Here is a 21,873-nt window from a genome sequence, read left to right as displayed (position 1 = left end):
GTACAAAGGAAGGGTCTGTTCTCATAGCCACCTTATTGGGGTAGAATTCTGTGAAAGGAGAACAGATTTTCAAAGCATCAAATTTGCTAACCCTTTGTGCTGTGATGATAGCAATTTAAAAAGGCTGTCTTTATAGAGAGCAACTTGATGGGTGAAGAGGTTAAAGGGGGACTCTGTTAAAGTACTAGAGAGAGACTCCAAGGTTCAATTGGTTTTTTTTAATCAGTGAGAAGAGATTGTTGATTCTCTTAAGAAACCTTTTGCATCCAGGTGAGAGAATAGTCACTTAGCATTCCGGCCTGCATGAACTGCAGAGGGGGCCACCATATAGACTTTAACAGATGAACTGAAAAGGCTCAAGCATTTCAGAGAGAGAAGATATACGATAACTTGTCATACAGAGGCTTGTAGGGAACTAACCTTTGGTCCTGGCATAATTGACAAACATTTTATTTATCAAATTTGTGCACTGCCCCAAACTTTCGTGTCTGTAAATTTTCCATTTACAGTTGTAGTTTCATCTAGTGGAAGCCTTCCTTTCGTGCAGTAAGATATTGTCTAGAAATTCAACTTCCACACAGTCAAGTTTAAGGTTCAAAGATTTATTTATTTGATTGATTGATTGATTGATTGATTGATTGATTGATTGATTTCTATACCGCCCTTCCAAAAATGGCTCAGGGCGGTTTACATAGAATAATAATAAATAAATATGGATCCCTGTCCCCAGAGGGCTCACAATCTAAAAAAAAGATTGATGGAGGAGTTGACCCTCGTTCTAAAGACAGGAGGTCAAAGCATTGAGGGAGAAGACAATGGAATTCTTGGGAGAGTACGAGGAGAGAACATTTCTTCTTGGTCACAGATGCAAAGAGGAGTTCCCCAACGAACAAAGAGCTCAAAGATTAGGTCTTCACTGATTTCCCATTCGTGCTGATGGGAGAATCTGTTTTTTTGCTCAGACTGCCCACAAGGATACTGTAGTTGCCCTATATATGCAGAACAGAAGGTATATTTGTGATGTATACTCTAGTCCCAAAGTTGGATAGGTAGGTTGCACAAGGATCTGGAGACAGTCACCCACAACTACACCAGTGGCTGTGGTGTTGACCAGAACAATTTGAACCATTTGGTTTCTGAGACATGGAAGGAAGGATCTGAGTGCTAGAAGAACAGCCAAGAGCTCTGGGAAATTTATATGCAGAGCTTACTGGTGGTGGTTCCACAAGCCCTGCATGTGGAGTCCAGAACAATGGGCACCCAATCCTTTGAGAGAGGTATCTGTTACAGGAGAAGGAGGAGAGGAAGTTAAAAGGGAATGCCTATCACAAGGTTCTCTGGAAGGGTCCACCGGAGAAGTGAGTCTAAGACTGTCTGAGGAATCAGAAACCACGAATGCTGGCTGTCTATGTTCAGTCTGAACACTGTCAAAAACTACATTTATTTATTTATTTATTAGATTTTGAGCCATTCAAAGCCATCTCATTCAGAGTCTGGAGTATTTTACGGTGGTTGTACAAGATGCCATCAAACCTAAGAGTCTTTGTATGGCCAGCACCCTTTGCTTTACATTGATCTCCTAAGGTGAAACAAAGGAACTTTCTGAGTTTGGAATGAATTCCAATATGAAAATAGGCATCTCTCAAATATAGGATAGCAAGCCATTCCTCCTCTGCCAGGGGAGGAAAAACGACCTGCAAGGTAATCATCCAAAATTTCCTTGGGTGGATGAAGTCATTAAGCAAACACATGTCTAGTATAGGGCGGAGACCGCCATCTCTTTTTGGGACTTCAAAGTATCTTGAATAGAATCCCCTCCATTTGTCTTTCTGAGAGACAGGTTCTATTGCCCCTTTTCCCAACAGGTCTTGCACTTCTGTTAGTAAGGTAGGAGATGCATGGGTGTATTTTACCCCCATGAATGGGGGAATGGTTGTAAATTCTATTGTGCATCCAGTAGATACTTAGCACCCAGGAGTCAGAAGTAATGTGATGCCAAGCTGTAGTGAAAGGGGCGGGTCTGATGGCGGTAGCAGTCCCAAAAGGTAAGTAAAAGATCCAAGCAGTCAAAGGCTTTGGACTGGTACAGATGTTTGGATTTCTGCTTCTGTGTACAGGACCAACTTTGGCCATAATAGAAGGGCTTTCTATAGTCCCTGAGATCGTTTGTTGATTTGAAATTTTGGCTTTGATATCAAAACTAATATTGTCCTCAACATAGAGTCCATGCAAAGAAAAGACCTTAAACATCGACCCAGAAGGTATTCTATGTGGAGACTACAGAAAAGAATCAATGTCTTGAAGAATAGGATATTCTTTCAACACAGATGGCGTGGAAGGAAATTTGAGCCAAAATCAGGTGACAGAGATGTTTGAGGAAGCAAGTGGTTGCCTTCCTGATTCAGATATGGGCTTGGTTGGCATCGATGTAGATATCGACGACGTCGAGGTTTGTTCTGCAGAGGGAGCATCTGTGACAGTCGACGTCAAGGTTGTTGCCAGGATCAATGTTGGTATCAACACTGCAATATACAATATACAATACAATATACAATACTGTAGAGATCAGGAGAACAGAAGAACTGACCTCAATGATCTCTGGTGAAGAAGATGAGGATCAAGATTGGATTCGGGTCATAACCTGAACCACAGAAGGTGAAGTGGTTTGCTTCCTGTGGGGCATAGGCAATGTCGAAATCAGAGGTGGTGGGTGAACTGCTGTTGACAGAGTCAGATGCTTCTCTTTCAGGACTGTTGGTATCGGTCTATGGAGGGACTTGGACACCAAAGTTGATGGTGCCGGGGTTGAAGTTGACAAAGTTTTCCAAAGTTTGGCATGCAATGGAAAATCATTATCACTGTGTTTACGCTTCTTGTGGTGTCTATGTCATCTGTCCTTGGAGACACTGTGGGGCTTTTAAAAAGTCTCTTTCAAGATCTTAGCTGGGGAAGTTGCAGATACCAACTGTGACTCTGATTGTCAATATGCTGATTGTGTTGGCAGTAATGGGAACTGTGGCATCGGGGTCGGAGGGCATAATGCTTGTTTGTACAAAGCAGCCCTTTAATGTAATTCTCTGCCTTTTCTGGTTTGCTTCAAAAAAGGTAAGCAAATCTTGCAGACACTATGGTCCTCCTCAAGGCAAAGTAGGTAGAGATCATGTGCATGTAAGATGAGAGATGCGTCCCATGGCACGACGAACACCTCTTAAACTTTTTTTTTTTTAGCATCCAACAGTACAAATACTGAGCATGCTAATGCAAATTGTAAGGCAAAGAGTAGAGATCAAGCTTACCATAGTTGAAAGAGACAGAATCTTTTCCTTTATGGAACCAAGCTCTACTGAGAAGCGAATCCTGAGAGAAGCACACAAAACGACAGTCGAGAAGGAACTGAGTGAAGAGGCGTTCTACTGCTAAAGATACTGAGAGTGCTTAGCGTTCAAATGGTGGAGCTACAGAGCGCCTTGAGGAGCTTGAAAATCCTTCCACAGGGTCTACTGTGCAGGCGTATAACCCATGTTGCGAAGGATACCTAATCACCACTTCGATGACCTCCTTTCTTACACACAGAGCTCCTGGCTAGCTCACTTCACTGTGTCTCAGATTTTTCTGCTTCTTTCACCTTCTTACACACTTGCTAGTTCTTTCCTTTATTTAGCAAATACTAAAAATAATATGCCAAGAGCTCCTTCTAATACAATTCTGAACCTCTTTATATTTAGCCCATCCATGAAACAAACACATTTTTCTAACACTTCCCCACAGTCCATCCCTGCTTTATGTGGATTACATTACCTTCACTCCAATATATCTCTGTATCTGCCTAGGAATCACCATGAATTAGTATTCCTGCTCTTAGAAAGTGCTACACTTTGTTAATCTGATGGTATCTTAACAGAGAAAAAAGTGAACATGCAATGTATGTACAATCATGCTGTATTTCGTTCTTTGATTACTAATAAAGCTATTTTGAAAGATGCAACAGAAACCAAATAAATATATGTTAAGCAAGCACTTGGGAACCAGTGGCCCAATTCAAATGCAGTGACAAACCATGGCTTGTCATTATGAGAATGCAAGCCTGAGGCTGGTGCAGAGTCACACTCCCCTCTCTTCCAGATTAAACACTTCTGCTTTCAGTTTTGCCTTATCAGTTTCCTGTTATGTTATGTAAACTCAGAACTGTACTTTGTTCGAACTAAGGTTAGTTAAGAAGCTATTACATCAAACCTTGGTTTGATCCCAGTTTGTTTTAATTAACCATAATTTGAGCAAACCACAATTCTAGGTTGTGATGTAATGTGGTTTGGAAGCAGATCTTGAGAAGAAAAGACTCAGACCACGGGAGACAGCAAACTTTCCTAAAGAAGCAAGCAAGTAAACCAATAAATCACCAAGAAAACAATGGAGAAAATGACAAAGTAAGGTTGTTAGGGCTAGTCCTTTCTATGGTTTGATTTCTGGCTGGCTAGGGGCTTGTTTTTGACACAGCAGTTTCAGCTGTACCTAGAGGAACAGTGGGCGGGGATTAGCTGCAGGTGAGTCATGCAACTTGTGGGAGGGGCTACATTCCTGAGGTGGCTCAGTTTGGAAGCAACTCTTGAAAATACAAAACTCAGACCTGGGGAGCTTTGTTGTCCAGAGCTTTGCAAACAGAGTTTGCTAACATATCAAAGGAATTTTGTACCTTGAATGAATGAATGAATGAATGAATTTTACGTGTTGCTTAGTGGGGAAGTGTGTGGGGAGGCACACAAGTAGTCCTCCTTTATCACCTGCTTTATCATACTCAGCACAGGGAGAAGGCGAGTACTACCCAAGTTTAGATTGCTTGGAGTTTAAAACCTTTAATTAGCTGACAACTGCAGCTAAGACCTCGCTTTCAAGTAAACAAGCCCAATGTTCTAAATAGCCAATAGAACTACTACTACTACAATATTTATATACCACTCAACAATTTCTCAAAGCGGTTCACACAGGGGGAAAAATAATACTAGTTATGAAGGTACAATGCCTGCAGGGGAGGGGGTGCTTCCCAGTGTATTTCATGCAGTGTTACATGTATGACTATCTGTCTGAGGGGCAGAAGTCGTGGGTGTATGCTCAGTGCAAAGTGCTCCTGGCTCCCAGGGAACATGTTTGTTCCCTCAAAGCCAGGGTGGGTGACCTGGAGAATCTCAGAAAGGTGGAGAGATATGTGGATGAAACCTTCAGGGACAGAGGCATCCCATTCTCAGGCTGACAGCTCCTCTGTTGTCACGGAGAATGAAAATCTCAGTGAAGGAGGACATCTGTCTGAGGAAGAGGACCATGCCTTAGAAGGGACCCCTTTCTTGGGTGATGAGCATATATCCTCTCACACAGAGAATCCTCCAAAGGTTGGTGGCCTCCTAGTAGTGGGTCATTCAATCATTAGGGGCATAGAGACATGGGTTTGTGACCCACATGTAGACCACTCCGTGACTTGTCTGTCTGTGACAGAGCTTGTGGACATTATGCAGCATCTAGGTAGTAGGGATATGCATGGAACCGGTTTGAAGGCCCTTTATGGGCCTCCAAAGGGCGGCCGGTTCTGCTGGTTCGATAGCGCCGGGGGTGCTGCTTTAAGAGCAGGGAAGGGTGCACTTATCCCTCCCTTGCAAGTGGAGCACTGACAAGGAAGTCCAACATAGATGTGCCGGACTTTGGAAGAGGAAACGAGTAAAAAGTGAGCTGACTTGTAAAAAGGAAGCTGAAAGGGAAAGCCAGGTCAAAACACTCCAAAAAGCATGGAACCTATTTAAAACCACAATAATAGAAGCTCAGCTGGAATGTATACCAAAGAGGAGAAGAGGTACCACCAAGTTCAGGAGAATGCCATTGTGGCTAACAAGTAGAGTCAGGGAAGCTATAAAGGGGAAGAAGACTTCCTTCAGAAAACGCAAGTCCTGCCCAAATGAAGAGAACACGAAGGAACATAAACTCTGGCAAAATAAATGCAAGGAGTCAATAAGGGATGCAAAAAGAGGAGCATATAGGTAGAAGTATCAAGGCGGAACAACAAAAAGTTCTTTAAATCTATCAGAAGCAGAAAACCTGCCAGGGAGGTAGCTGGACCCTTAGATGATGAGGGTGTGAAAGGGATTGAGGATAATGAGATTGCAGAGAAACTGAATGAGTTCTTTGCATCTGTCTTCACAGTGGAGGATTCCGACCATATACCCACTCTGAAACTGAGCTTCTCAGGCCTGGAGGCTGAAAAACAGGGCCAATCTGAGATGACGAGAGGATGTTCTAAACTGTCTTGAAAAACGAAAAATTAAATTGCCAGGGCCAGATGGCTAGGCATCCACTGAAGGCACTCAAATGTGAGTGGTAGTGTAGTGCACATAGGGTGCCACTACACTACCACTCGCTCCGGGCCACCCCAGCACCCCCCAAGTGCAGTTATGAGGCTGCTGAAAGCTCCATGTATACCCTATGAGGAAAAACCTTAAAGACGCGTAAACTTTAACAATTAACCAAAAATCAGCCCTCTGCCCAAATCCTTTGAAAAAATTCAGGTAGCTTCCTTGACCCTACCTGGCACTACCACCAACCCCACACTGCTCTAGGCCACCCCTTTGCCCCCCTGCGTGAAGCTATACATTTGCTGACACCTCAATGCTTCTCTATGGGGAAAAACCTTAAAGACGCGTAAACCTCAACAATTCCCCAAAAATCAGCCCTCTGCCCAATCACTCTGAAATTGGGGTGGTAGCCTCCACCCATTAGGCAGTACCACCCCACCCCACTCTTTTTGCCCAGATCCCACGCTATGCCCCCGAACTGCCCCAAAGACACTAAAACTTCAAAAATTCCCCAAAAATCAGCCCTTTGCCCAATTCCCCTGAAATTTGGGTGGTAGCCTCCATCCATTAGGCACTACCACCCCACCCCACTATTTTGCCCCTGGGACCCGAAATTCGAGCTGACGTCACATCAGACCTTTTTGCATTCAAATCAATGGAGGCAAAAAGGCGGGAAATTCAGAGACGGCATCCCGAATCACCCGAATTTTTCGGGCACGAATCAAGGGTGATTCGGCTTGGCCCTGAAAAATATTGGGGGACATCGGGGGTGATTTGGTTCGGACCCGAATCACCCGAAATTGCTCGTTTCGGGCACAGATCGATCTGTGCCCGAAATTTTTTGCACATCCCTAGTTGCAGGTCTGGATGGAGGAGGCAACTGTACTGCATGGAGAGGAAGTGAGGGATGGCTGGGAAGCGGTGATATTGATGGCTGGATAGACGAAGGAGTTGGGGAAACCAGGGTCTCCTGGGCCACCACGGGGTGATGAAGATGCAGTGCGGGAGGTCCTGGGAGATTTTCTGAAGGACTCGAGGAAGTAGAGGGATGGGAGGGAAGGTGTAGGCAAAGTGGTTCATCCAAGATAGGGTAAACGCGTCTCCCAGGGAGCTGGGGCCAATCCTGGACCTAGAGCAATACTGGTGGCATTGCGTGTTTGCTTCTGACATGAAGCGGTCTATTTCTGGGAGGAACCAACGGTGGAAGAGGGAGTGGAGTGTGGGAGGATGCAGCTGCCACTTGTGAAATGTTGTTGGAGTCCTGCTCAGCCTGTCCGCCGTGACACTGTCCTGTCCTTGTATGTGAACCGCCAGGGGTGTGATGTCGTGGTGAATGCACCAAAGCCATAGTTCCATGGACAGGAGCAGGAGGAGGGTGGAAGAGGTGCTGCCCTACCTGTTCAGGTAAGCTTTGGCAGTAGTATTGTCCATCTGGACGAGGACATGGGAGCCCCATATCAGGGGAAGGAAGGCCTTCAAGGCTTTGAATATCGCTAAGAGTGCGAGATAATTGATATGATGGGAGGCTTCTGCCGGGCTCCAGATGCCGTGGATGTTGTGATTGTTGACATGGGCACCCCAACCATCCAGGGATGCATCCGTGGTGAGTATGGTAGGAGGGCTGAACGGGGAGGATGGAAGGGGGAGCCGACGATGAGGTTGGCCGTGTCCGTCCACCATAGAAAGGAGTGCAGAACCAGAGATGGAAGCGTCAGTTTGACGATGAGGGAGTCCTTGTGGGGAGAGAATACGTAGAGAAACCAGTGCTGGAGAGGTCTGGCTCGTAGCCTGGCATGAGGGAGGACATGGGTGGTGGAGGCCATATGTCCTAGCAGGCACTCCACCATGTGTGCTGATTGGGTAGGGTGGCAGAGTAGGTGGGCCGACAAGTCCAGGATGGCCTGGGTTCTGCGTTGGGGAAGGAAGATCTTGGACTGCACGGAGTCAAAGAGGATCCCCAGGAATTCTATGGTTTTGGAGGATGTGAGCTTCGATTTGTCGTAGTTCACTACAGGCCCAGATTGGAGAGGAGGGTGATGACTGTGTGAAGGTCTCTGAGGAGGGATTGTGGGTTGCGAGCCACCAAAAGCCAATCATTGAAGTACGGAAAAATTTGAATATTTTGCTGCCACCACCGGGGCCATGCATTTGGTGAACACCCGGGGCGCAGATGCCAGTCCGAAAGGGAGTGCACGAAATTGGTAAGTGTTGTGTGCTCTCTGAAAACAGAGGAAACAACGATGCTGAGGTCTGATAGTAATGTGGTAATATGTGTCCTTGAGATCGATGGAAACGAACCACTGGTTCTTTTGCAGAAGGGAGATGACTGTAGGAATCGTGACCATACAGAACCTGCAGTAGGTGATGTAAGAGTTGAGTTCCCAGAGATCCAAGATGGGCAAAGGGAGCCGTCTGGCTTGGGAACAGTGAAGTATTGGGAATGGAATCCCGGGGTTTGTGGGTTGTGAACCAGTTCTATTGCAGATTTGGAAAGCAGAGAGTCGACCTCTTGCAGGAGAGCCGGGGTGTGTGGTGTGGACGATGGAGGATTGTATGGAGGGATTGATGCGAATTCTATAGCATAGCCCATCCTTACTATGGTCAAGGCCCAGGAGTCCACGGTGATATTCTCCCAAGTGGCAATGAAGGGGGAGAGCCTGGTTCCCCAGCGGGGCAGAGGATGTGAGTCATTGTCCCTTGGCTGGGGGTTGAGATCCCTTGGATCGGAGCTGCATCTTGGAGCCAGTGAAGGTGGAGCGCTTTCTGTAAGACTGATACCTGTTGGAGCGAAAGGACTTGTCTTGGGGTTGGTAGTACTGTTGTTTAGAGGAGTACGATTGGCGTTGCCATTTTTTAGATTTATAGTGGTGGGTTGAGGAATATTGAAGGCCCATGTAACGGGCTGTATTACGCAGTTTCTGTACTTCCTGAAGAGAATAATCTGTTTTCTCTCCAAATAGGGAGGAACTATCAAAGGGCAGATCCTTGACTCTGGACCTGGCATTGGGCGTGAGACCCAAAGACCTAAGCCAAGCATGGCGGTGGAGGGCGACGGAAGTTGCCATTACTTTGGCAGCCCCTTCCGTGGAGTGGAGAATTGCATGCAGTTCTTGTTTAGAGACCTGCGTGGCCTCCCGAAGAAAGATCTTAGCCGGGGCCTGTTGTTCTTCCGCAAGGTGGTCTAAGAAAGGAGCAACATGGTCCCAAAGAAAGGCTTGATACTTGGCATAGTATGCCGGGTAGTTTGTGGTTCTGGTTAATAAAGAAGCAATTGAGTACAATCTTCTTCCAAACCCATCTAATTTCTTTCCCTCCTTGTCGGGTGGGGTGGAAGAGGTATAGCCCCAGAATTTGGAAAGGGAAGATTCAACCACAATCAAATCCGTAGAAGGATGCTGTTTCAAGAAGGAGTTGTCCTGTTCCGTGGAGGCATGAACCTTGTAAAAAGAGTCTAGCCGTTTAGAAGTCTGTGGGAGAGAGGATGGTTTGATCCAACAGGTTTTGGCCACTTTAAGAATGGACGGGTTCAACAGTAACGATACCAACGGGCGGGCATCCTCCTCGATTAATTGAAAAAGAGGGTCAGGTTCGGATTTGTCTCCCTGAGCCAGCTGGACTCCAAGGGAAGCTGCCATACGTGAGACAAAGTCTGTATAAACATGGAAGTCCTCCGACAGGGAGCTGGGTCTCGGGTCCAGCAATAAAGAAGGGGGTTAAGAGCCCAGAGATATCCAATCAGATAAGGAGGATTTGGGGCCCTCTTCGTCCGAAGACGAGTCCGACAAGTCGGTCGATACTGGAGGTTGAAGGGGTCGAATCCGGAGTAGAGGCGTTGGCCTCGAGTCGGGAGCAATAGAAGCCCTGGCTGCCTGCACCGGCGAGTTTCTGGGTGGAACCCGTGGAGATAGAAGAAACGTGGTCCGGGGAGAAGGAGGAGGAGGCAAAGTTGTTGATCCTGAAGGTGGGTTCGGGAGTGGAGCCAAGGCCGAGAAGGTCAGTATAGAGGAGCAGGGGAGGCCGAACGTCAAAGGGGTGGCTCTGCAGCTGTGGAGGCCCAATGGCGTTGGCGAACCTCTTGATGAGCACAGAAGTGGTCAGCCTCTTCCTCAACTTGTCTGGCATAGCGCTCGTTGAGAGCAGCTTCCAACTCCCGGTAGGTCCAGCGGCATGGTTGTTCGGGAGGGAGCTCCTCAGGCAGAGAGTTGTGGTTGGACTTGTACACGGGATCATGTGGGCTTACGAAGTCGTAAACGACTTCGGTATCTAAGACCGTTTCAGTGAGTAGAGATTGGGATCGACGTTCAGTATCGTGCGTCAACCTGTGCTTTTTTGCTGGAGGTTCAGAAGGGATGCAACGGTCCTTCTTTCTCTTCCTTTTGGACGGCTGGACAGAAAACGGTTCAATCAAGGCCACCGTCGAGATCGACACTGCCACCAAACTCTTCGGTATTGACGTCGAAGCCCGAGCTGCGGGATCGACGGGCACATTCACCTTGGGGGTAGTTCCCGAGACTCCTGGAGGAACAGAAACGGGCTGTAAGCCAGCTGCAGGAGAGGTGTTGGACAAAGCCTGCATGGTGGACAGTTTGTAGGTTGGGAACTGTTCCCAAAGCCAAGAATAAAGCCGAGAGGTCCGATTCTTGCGAGCCTGCTTGGTAAAGGCCACGCAGTGTATACAAGAGCCAACCTTATGTGACTCACCAAGGCAAAAAAGGCAGAGTTTGTGGCCGTTGGTCGAAGGGATCTTGGATATGCAGCAACCACACTGCTTAAATTTTGTAGTTTTTGCCATAGGCCGGAGAAGGTAAATGTAGAGAAGCAGAGGCGTAGGATCCGCAGGACGCTGGGCCCGAAGGCCACGACAAGGTGGAAAATGAATCTAAGAGTTATCTGGGGCGGGGGACCAGAGGTGAAATAAAACGCTAAAGAAGGGAAGTACTGAACTAAAATTGAGGAGAAAAGAGAGAAGGAGAATGCAGTACTTGCGAAGCATCTAGCAAGGAAGAGCTCACAATGTGTCTTCGATCGCGGATGAAGAACAACTGGAGAGGGAAGCCCCCGCAGCCGGCTATATACCGAGAGAGCGGGGCTACTGCCAAAAAGCAGTTCTCTAGCTTGGAAGCTCCGATGTGGTTTCTGCGCAGGCGCAAAGCCCATTCATGTAAAGCACAGAGACCATGTCGAAGAACAGGCCTTCCTGAAGGAGAACCAGCATGGCTTCTGCAAGGACAAGTCTTGCCCCACTAACATTTTCGAGTTCTTTGAGAGTGTCAACAGGCATGTTCATAAATCTGATCTGATAGTATACTTGGACTTCCAAAAAGCTTTCAACGAAGTTCTCCACCAAAGGCTCTTGAATAAACAGTTATGGGGGACAGTTTCATGTGTGGATTGCTAACAGGTTGAAGGACAGATAACAGAGGGTAAAAATAAATGGACAGTTTCCACAATGGAGGAAAGAAGGAGGTGGGGTTCTCTAGAGATCTGTACTGGCACCAGTACTCTTTAACTTGTTCATAAATGATCTAGAATTTGGGATAACCAACGAAGTGGCCAAATTTGCAGATAACACTGAAGTATTTAGGGTAGTGAAATCCAAAACAGATTGTGAGGAGCTCCAAAAAGGTCTCTCCAAACTGGATGAGTGGGTAACAAAATGGCAAATGCGGTTCAGTGTAAGCAAGTGTAAAGTAAAGCATATTGGGGCAAACAAACTGAACTGACGGGGTCTGAGCTGTCAGGGACTGACCAGGAGAGAGATATCTTGGGCTCATGGTGTACAGCTTGTTGAGAGTACATGGCAGCTGTGAAAAAGGAAAATTCCATGCCAGGGATCATTAGGAAGAGGGTTGAAAATAAAAAATGCTAATATTATAATGCCCTTATACAAAACGATGGTGCAGCCACATTTGTAGTACTGCATGCAATTCTAGTCACCGTATCTTAAGGAGGACATTGTAGAACTGGAAAAGGTGTAGAAGAGAGCAACCAAGATGATTAGAGGCCTGGAGCACCTTCCTTATCAGCCAAGGCTACAGCATCTGGGGTTTTTTTTAGTTTGGAAAAGAGATGACTAAATGGAGACATGATAGAGGTGTCTAAAATTATGCATGGAATAGAGAGAGTGGACAGAGAGAAATGTTTTTCCATCTCTCACAACACTAGAACCAGGGGTTGTCCCATGAAACAGAACGTCAGGAAATTTAGGAACAGCAAAAGGAAGTACACAGCAAATAATCTGTGGAATTTTCTGCCATGGGATGTGGTGATGGCCACTAGCTTGGGTGGCTTTAAAAAGGGCTTAGACAAATACGTGGAGAAAGTCTATTAATGGCTACTAGTCGGAAGGCTACAGGCTACCTCCAGCCTAAGGCAAGATGCCTCTAAATACCAGTTGTAGGGGAGCAACAGTAGGAGAGAGGGCATGCCCTCACCTCTTGCTTGTGGGCTTCTCAAGAGGCATCTGGTGGGCCACTGTGTGAAACAGGATGCTGGACTAGATAGGCCTTGGGCCCGATACAGCAGGGCTGTTCTTATGTAATGTGAAAGCAGAAGATTTCAGTCTTCTGTGGTGTGTGGAAGAGAGGAGAGCATGCAAGCCTGAGGCTTAGTACAGTCTCATTCATAATAAGCAGCTTTGTAACCCCATCTTCCCTCAGTCCCAATTCTCCCCCAAGTATTTACTTTGTAACTGTTGATAAGCCAAGTAGGCAAGGGCACCCCATGAGACAGCAACTTGTTGATTACACAGCGATGGTATGGGTTGTTCTGCAACTTGTATCTGTCCAACCAGGAAGATAAGAGACGCCATGCTTCATCTGTTGCACTACAATACAATTAGAACATACTTTACTATGTTACCAGCTATGGACACAGGCAAAGTGCATGCATGTTTCTGGCTTCTAGTGAAGATCTTTCTCTCCTTAATCTGTGGATGGTTCACAGGGGAGCCTCCACATTTTCCCATCCAGTTGCACATATAACTTTGTTTGCCCTCTGTTGAGATGGTTGCTACTGTGAGTTGAACATGCTTCAAGCAAGAAGTGCAAGTTTTTCAGTAATCAAGTTATCTTGGGACTACATGAACCAAATCAGTTCTTTTGTGAAGGGACTTAATATATAAATATATATTAAATATATCTTTAAATGTATCTTTAAGGCTCAAGCAGCTATTATTTTATACAGCTAGATGTCTAAGGGGAGCAGACAAGTCCTATTAGTAACACAATTAGAGCCTAAAAGCACCTTATCACCTGCTCTTTCCTGACACCATGAGGCAATGGCTCCACCCTTTCTACAGCCCTACATAAGGCAAGGTGCTCTGCAACTAAAAGAGGACCAACAGCCCTGGCTAGCACCTTTCTATGTAAGAAAGCTAAATTAAGAGCGCCTCAAACGTTTTGGATTATGCTAATGGTTTATGTGCTTTTTGTCATCATGTATGGCTGCTTTATCTTTTAGTAAATCTGTTTTTACTTTTTGGCTGTCTTTAATTTTTCCTGCTTTCTTACTCTGTCTCACCTATTGAGATCCATGGGCAATGTTTCTTTGAATCAAGTTCTTGGGGCCTTTCTATTCCCTGTTAAACTATTTTGACTTCATTACTTCTGCAACTCTTGCCTCTATTTTTTACTCATTCTTCCCCTCTTCTTTTTCTCCATGTTTTTGCTTCAGTTGGTTTTGTCCAACTTAAGGCTTTCTTGCTGTGATATCATCCAACTTTTTAAGTATCAACTTTGGCTTTCTTGAAGTATTGAGTTTTTCTCATCATAATTTAGACAAAGTTTCTGAGGTCTTTTCCGGTGCCGGGTCCTTTCCAGTTATTTTAAACAGAGGAACATCCACAGGTTTTTTGTTTGTTTTTGTTTTTAATCATTTTTTATATCCCACTCTTCATCCAAGGAGTCCAGAGTGCTGTACTACATACTTAAGTTTCTCCTCACAACAACCCTGTGAAGTAGGTTAGGCTGAGAGAGAAGTGACTGGCCCAGAGTCACCCAGCTAGATTCATGGCTGGATGGGGATTTGAACTCATAATGTTTGGACTAAAACACTATCTGATATAGACAGATCAACACACACAAGAAACACCTTACTAATAGTGAGGGTGGTATAGAGTCAGAAGTAGTAAAACAGAGCAAACGTGTTATGATGCAATGGCACAATCCTTAAAAGCAAACTTTTGATATTTTAATTAGCAAGCAATCTTGATTTCTGTGCAGACTGATCAGATCACAAACTGCCCACTTATTTTCCTACAAAACACATCATGTTACCTGGTCTCCTTGGTTGTGATGACAGATGGCAATTGATTTGCACCTAGCCAGTCCCATGCTTCGGCCAAAGCTGCTTGCCCTCCAAACTGGAGTTTAATACATCTGGAATACATATACCAGGTATGGTACAGATATGTACAGAAGTAACAGATCACTGTTGTGTCCATCTCTTCCTCCAAAACAGCATACATGGGGTTATCCCATTTTATCCTCACAACAATTCTGTCAGTTTGGATAAGCTGAACTACAACTTGTCCAAGGCCACTGAGCAAGGATTTACATTCAAGTCTTACTGGTCCCAACACTTTATTCATTTCTCTTCCTTACCAACCCAAACTCAGATTATTCATAAATATTCTGAAAGTGACTACATTCACAGCTTAAAAATGGTTTTAAGATCATTTTTAAAATTCAATTAAAAAAGCATCCACACTTTCAAATCTAATTTAAAGATTATTTTTTTTGACACGCGATCAATAGATGTTGCTTGATTTGTCAGCACTCATACTATGTACAATAAGCCCAATAAATTATTACTTACTTGAAAGTAAGTCCCTCAAAAACAGGTCTTAAGGAAAGGTTGTAGGTCTGGCAGAGAGAAATGGCAGTGTCAAAGAGGCCAGCCTGAACCAACAGCGCAACCAACTCCTTTGGGGATGAGTTTCCTGGGTAGATAATGAAACCAGATCAGTGCCACCTCAAAACCTTAGTGGGCTCCAGACCAGGGTTAAGGAACATCTGGTCTCAAGCGGCCAACTGCATGTTGCTGCTCACCAGCAGGGCAGGCCAAGAGCTCTTCATTAGGAATGTGCAGAACCAGTTTGATTGAGAACCAGACCAGTTCAAGCAGTTCAGTTGCGAACCGGTTCAAGTAGGTTCATTGAACCAACTGTCCTAGCCGACTGGTTCGACCAAACCGGTTCACGTTCCCACAGCTGAGTCCAAATTCTGACCGAACCATGCCAAATGGTCCATGCACACCCCTACTCTTCATAGCTTCTGCTGTTGCTGCAGGATATTCTTAACTGTGGTCAGCAGAATAGGCCCTGAAGGCTGGATCCGGCCCACAGGCCTTCTGTTGTGCAGGCCTGTTATAGATGCAAAGTACAAACCCCACTGTAAATATGGGAATCCAGAACTCTGTTTAGCTAAAGCCACTGCTTTACTGATTTAATAACAGTGTGTTGTGCATGCTGAGTGCCTGCCACAAACTAAAATTCACATTCCACATGACATAATTAGCAGCACACAGAGGGTTGTATCCAAAGGAGATCAGTCATAACTAAGGCCCACTGAAATTAATGGGCTTTAAGGTAGTCCTGACTAACTTGTCTAACTTGTATTTGATCTCAATGGTGCTTAGTCATGAATCTTTTTCTTTGAATTAAATCCATTGGCTAAGAAAAGCAGGGCAAAGGAGCCCATTCCTAGGAGACTACTGCTGCCCCCACATGCAGACTTTAAGTTGCTCACCCCATACAAAGGCAATGAATGATGTGCTATAAATAAAATTCAAATTTTACCTATGATAGCAGCTGTTGATGGATCATGCTGTGCCAAAGTTAGTCGCATGCGAGCTAACACACATTGTCTTTCCAAATCCTGTAGTTCCAAGATCTCAATCTGCCTTCCCACTGTAACAAAATATCATTTATACATACAGTGGGAAATTCAAGAGTTTTCTCTTAAGATAGAGCATAAACAAGCAACAACTATCAAGTCTCTTCATTTAAGGAATAACTATCATAGTCCTCACACCATATTGTTTATCTTTACTTCCACTTCCTTCCCCATTATTTTGTCTCATTTGCGTCAGTTTTAGATTGCAAGCCCACAGTGACAAGGACCTGTTTTATCATCATCTATAGAGCACTGTGTGCATAAATGGTGCTAAATAAATGTACATTAATAATGTTCTAATACAAAATATAACAGTATGTTTTTTCTAGCTCCTCGCATTAATCTGTTTTAGCTAACCACAAAATTTCACAGAAAGGTTCTTAATATGAGAAGTGATTGAGAAAGTCTGATATTTTAAAAATTAGCAGTGGCTCGGCCAGCCAGGCTAATATAGTTTAAGTCACATGAAATTAATCAGTAATGAGAAATTGGGCTAAATAAGTACATTTGAATTTTCTTCCATGTGATTATAAATTGGTCTCATTCTTCTGGGTCTGCTTAAGTAATTTAGAAAAAGCCTTTAATGTCATAAGCTAAGGAGAAACCACGGCCTTTGTCCTCACACAGCTGCAGAGATGGGAGAAACTGCACTGAAAGAATTTTACTCCATGGTTAAAAATACAGGAGCCTATTTAACTAAGCAAACCTATAGCCCCATGGCATTTTGCAGTAGTGCTTCAGTTTCCACGGCTCTTTTCCTGACAATGCCTCATGGAGAATGAATCGTTGGCACTCACCTGAATGGTCATTCTTCTCAGACGTATGGATTGTATCCGAGGATCATGGGTTATCATGACCTACTGCTCCGAGACAGGGCCAATCAAAAACGATCTTGCTAGCAGGAGGAAGGGACAACCCCCTCACCCTCTCAGTCGATACAACAGCGCTTCGATGCGCCAGACAGTACTAGGAAAAAACACTGTAGAACAATAAAAAAGGAGAGGCCAGGCAGCCACAGGGACAGAAAAGGTCCAACACGTAGAAATAGGCGCCTCCAACAAACACAGAACAGGAAACTGGTGAAAAACCAAGTACTAAGCCTAACTCTGAATCACCCCTTGTAGGTATGCACAAACTGACGGAGAAAACGCCACCCCACAGAAATACAGGGGACAGAGGAAGGAGGATAAAAAGCGGGTAACAGGATCGGACAAACACCGGGTGGGTCGGATACAATCCATACGTCTGAGGAGAATGACCATTCAGGTGAGTGCCAATGATTCATTCTCCCTCAGACGAGGATTGTATCCGAGGATCATGGGACATACCCAAGCCGTTACCACTGAGGGAGGGCAAACAGACGGTCCAATCCTAAGAAGGGACCACCCGCTGCAACACGCGACGCCCAAAGGATGCATCCACAGAGGCCCAATCGTGTATTTTGTAATGCTTTACAAAAGTCGAAAGGGACGCCCAAGTAGCGGCCCTACAAATGTCAGCCAGGGGAGCCAAGGTAGACAGAGCCGCGGAGATAGCCGCGCTTCGGGTGGAATGGGCAGTCACGGCTTCAGGCACGGTCTCCCTCGCCGAAAGGTACGCAAGCTGAATGGCCTGACATATCCAGCGCGACAGGGAAGAGTTGGAACCTTCCTACCCAAAGAAGCTGCACAAAAGGAAACGAAGAACGACTAAGAAACCCTGAAGGGTTTGGTTCGCCTCAAGTAAATGCGGATTGCGCGACGAACATCCAGCTTGTGCCAGTCCTTCTCCTTAGGAGAGGAAGGACTGGGACAAAAGGTGGGAAGCATCAGTTCCTGCACCCTGTGAAATACCGAATTCACCTTCGGAAGGTAAGTTGGATCTGTATGCAGGACCACATGGTCCGGAAAAATCAAACACAACTCTTTCCTAACTGACAGGGCGCCCAGATCGGAAACGTGGCGAGCCGACATGATAGCAATCAAAAACAGGACCTGAAGAGTAAGGATGCGCAAGGAGACAGAACATAACAGCTCAAAAGGAGCTCTTGTAAGAGCCCTGAGTACCAAATTAAGGTCCCAGGTAGGAAAACAGTGAATAGGAGGAGGCTTCAGCACGGAGGCCCCTTTCAGGAAATGTTGTATGTGAGGGTGCCCGGCCAGGGAAGGGTGACCTGGGACTTGAAGGACAGACGCCAGCGCAAACGTCTGACGACGTAAGGTATTGGGGCGAAGGCCCTTATCGAGACCCATCTGCAAGAATCCCAACACCTGCGCCACAGAAAAAGTGATTGGATCTGCCCCACAACTATGACACCACCTCGAGTATGCCTGCCAGGTGGACTGATAGATACGGACCGTAGAAGAACGCCTAGAAGCCAGGATGGTATCTTGAACTGCGGAGGGATAGCCACAAACCTCTAGAGATTCCCGCTCAATCTCCAGGTGTGAAGGTTGATCCACTCTGGATCTGGGTGCAGAACAGGACCCTGATGAAGGAGATGTGACCGATACCCAAGAGGCAGAGGAGGCTCCATGGAAAGGGCAACCAGCTCCGAAAACCGCGGCCAGCGCGGAGCCACCAGGATGACCTCTGCTTGTAGGTGACGGATCCTCCGCACCGTGCAAGAGAGAACAGCAAAAGGCGGGAACGCATAAAGTAGACCTTGTGGCCAGGGGGACAGCAGGGCATCCACCCCTTCCGCCCCCGGAGACGGATACCTTGAGAAGAACCTGGGCACCTTGGCATTGGCTGGGAGCGCGAAGAGATCGACCAGGGGAGCCCCGAACCGTTGAACAATCTGCCGGAAGACTTGGTCATCCAGAACCCACTCCCCCTGGTCCAGCTGAGACCGGCTCAACCAGTCCGCCAAGGTGTTTTCTTCTCCGCTGACATGATCGGCCTCCAGGGAGCAGAGGTTCTGTTCCGCCCAACTGAACAAGATTTCGGCCTCGCACATGAGGGCCCAAGAACTCGTCCCTCCTTGACGATTGAGGTGTGCCTTGGCTGTGGAGTTGTCGGTGAGAACTAGAACATGCCGTCCGTGTATCTCGGGAAGGAACTTGAACAGAGCCAACCGAACAGCGCGAAGTTCCAGGCAGTTGATAGATCGGCGACGCTCCTCCTCTGACCACTGACCTTGAGTCACCTGGCGGCTGCAATGACCTCCCCATCCCAGGAGACTGGTGTCGGTGGTTACCACGACCCTGTCGGCTGGTAGAAAACTTACCCCTTTGTACAGAGCTCGGGACATCCACCACCTGAGAGACAGACGTGCCCGGGGCGTCAGGGGTACCCTGAGACCAGACCTGGTGGCGACCAGGTCCTGTAGAGGTAGGAGGCACCATTGCAGGGGTCGAGAATGAAAACGTGCCCAGGGCACTATTCCAATCGTTGATACCATCAGACCTTGCAACTGTGACAGGCAAAGGATGCTCGACCGAGGACAACTCAGCTCACTGCAGCAGGCGGCCTGCAGCCTCCGCCTCCTCTCTGTGGTCAAGTGGACCGTCCCCTGAAGGGTATTGATGTCCGTCCCCAAATGCTGAAGCCTGGACCCGGGAACGAGGGAGCTCTTCTCGAAGTTTACAAGGAAACCGTGAGCTGCTAACACTGCTAGCATCTCCCTGATGTCCGACTGGGCCTTTGTCCAAGACGGCGACCTTATCAAAAGGTCGTCCAAATACGGGTACAGATGGACCCCCTTGGTCCTCAAGTGCGCCACGAGTGCCACCATGATCTTGGTGAACACTCTCGGCGCAGTTGAGAGACCGAAGGGGAGGGCCCGATATTGGTAATGGGCTCCCGCGTAGGTAAAACGGAGGTACCTTCTGTCCAGGGGGTGAATGGGGACATGGAGATAAGCCTCCTTGAGATCTATTGAGGCTAGGAGGTCCCCTTTCTGAAGAGCCACTAGGATGGATCGGAGAGTCTCCATTCGAAACCGCCATCGTTTGAGGAAGCAGTTGACAAACTTCAAGTCCAGTATGGCCCTCCATTCAGAGTTCTTTTTTGGCACTAAAAAAAGAATAGAATAAACTCCATGCCCCTTGTCCCCTGGAGGCACCTGCTCGATTGCTTTTATGCTGAGGAGGTGGTGAATGGCCTTGAGCATCAAGTAGTGCTTGAGCAGGTTGTGTGAACGAGGGGAGGATAGAAAACGATCTGGCGGACGCGAGATGAACTCCAGGGTATAACCCTGAGAGACCGTGTGGTGGATCCAAGCGTCCGCACAGGTCCCCGCCCACCTGCCGCTCCGAAACTAAGTCATTGTGGAGCGGGACGCTTGAAGCCAGACTTTGGGTACTGGCCAGACTGTTGGAACTTGGATTGAGGGCGGTCACGGGTAAAGACTTGAGGCCTGGCCCACGTGGCCTTGTCCTGTTTACCCTGACGGGAACGAAAATTGGAACGAAACCCCCTATTCCCAAAACTACCTGAGGAATAGGAGGAAGAAGAAGAGGCAGATGAGAAAGACCTGTGGTCCTGTCGCTGTGCTGAAGAAGGCATAGCCTTCTTCCGGTCCTTAGTCTCCACCAGGACGGGCTCCAGTGCTTCTCCAAATAGTTTACCCCCCTTAAAGGCTGAATTGGCGAGATTGCTCCTAGATTTCTGATCTACCTTCCAGTTTTTTAGCCACAAATGGCGTCTAACCGTGATGTCAGAGGCCATGGCCCGCACTGAAAGTTGGACGGTATCGAGGGAACTGTCCGCCATAAAAGCCGAAGCTTTACTCAATTTATTAAGACCCTGCCTAAGGGACACCAATTCAGGAGGAACCAGGGGAAGAAGCTCCTTAACCCACAGTACCGAAGCCCGGGCAAATATTGAGGTGGCCACAGAGGCCCGCACGGCGAGTGCAGAGGCCTCGTGCGAACGGCGCAGGGAAGCGTCACACTTTTTGTCTTCTACATTGTGCAGAACCTCGTCCCCGTCCCTTGGCAGGACTGCCCCGGTAACCAGGGAAGCAACCTCCTTATCCACAGGGGGGACCTGGAGCTTGTCCATAACCTCCCTGGAGATAGTATAAAGGCGGCGGACCCCGGGAGGAGGCCCCTTGCTTTCCAAGGGCCGGTCCCATTCATTCTGTATAATGTCCAGGAAAAGTTGGGGACACGGGACTGCCACTTCTGGGGCCTTCAGGGACAGCAAAACAGTGGGATCGCCTTCAGGATTTTCCTGAGGAGCAGGCACAAGCCCCTCCAAACGAAGCGACTTTCGCGCCTTGTGGAGCAGAATGGGAAAGTCTGCTTGGCTAAAAAGCCTATAGGGGGCCTGCGATGGCGGCAAACTGCCAGCTTCATCACCGGAGAGCTCCCCCTCCTCCTTGCCAGTCAGACTCCTCAGAACGCTCCCCATCGTCGGCCGGATACAAATTCTGCGCCGATGGAGGGGGACCCTGGGCAGCGGTGGGAAACGGAGCGCAGGGAGTCAGAGTGGGGGGCCCCAAAGGCGCTCGCGATAGCCCAGCAGTGGACGGCTGCGGTGGCGGGCCTACAGGTCTTCCCACCTCAGGCGGAACTAAAATGGCGGCCGGAGCAACAGCGGCGACGGGAATCTGGTGGGCCAAGTCGGGGACGAGCTTCCCGAACTCTTCAGCCACCACCCGCCTGAGGAGCACGGCAAAACTGGGGGGAATCTCATCCTCAACTGCCCCGGCCAGCCCC

At 47.3% G+C, this 21,873-nt stretch overlaps 1 protein-coding gene across 1 annotated transcript in view; it reads right to left on the bottom strand.

The window, feature by feature from the left end:
- The window catches only part of NUP160 (nucleoporin 160), a 122,204-nt gene that overhangs the window by 6,217 nt on the left and 94,114 nt on the right, over positions 1-21,873 (bottom strand). The window contains exons 30-33 of the mRNA XM_053285255.1: positions 16,132-16,242; positions 15,150-15,273; positions 14,609-14,710; positions 13,017-13,158 (exon numbers count right to left, since the gene is read on the bottom strand). Of these exons, the coding sequence (XP_053141230.1) occupies positions 13,017-13,158; positions 14,609-14,710; positions 15,150-15,273; positions 16,132-16,242 (479 nt within the window). The remainder of the gene's footprint in view (positions 1-13,016; positions 13,159-14,608; positions 14,711-15,149; positions 15,274-16,131; positions 16,243-21,873) is intronic.

The sequence above is a fragment of the Hemicordylus capensis genome, chromosome 1, assembly GCF_027244095.1.
Source record: "Hemicordylus capensis ecotype Gifberg chromosome 1, rHemCap1.1.pri, whole genome shotgun sequence".
Taxonomy (NCBI): Eukaryota; Metazoa; Chordata; class Lepidosauria; order Squamata; family Cordylidae; genus Hemicordylus; species Hemicordylus capensis.
The sequence above is the reverse complement of the archived record's forward strand: the minus strand, read 5'-3'. Positions and strand labels throughout refer to the sequence as shown.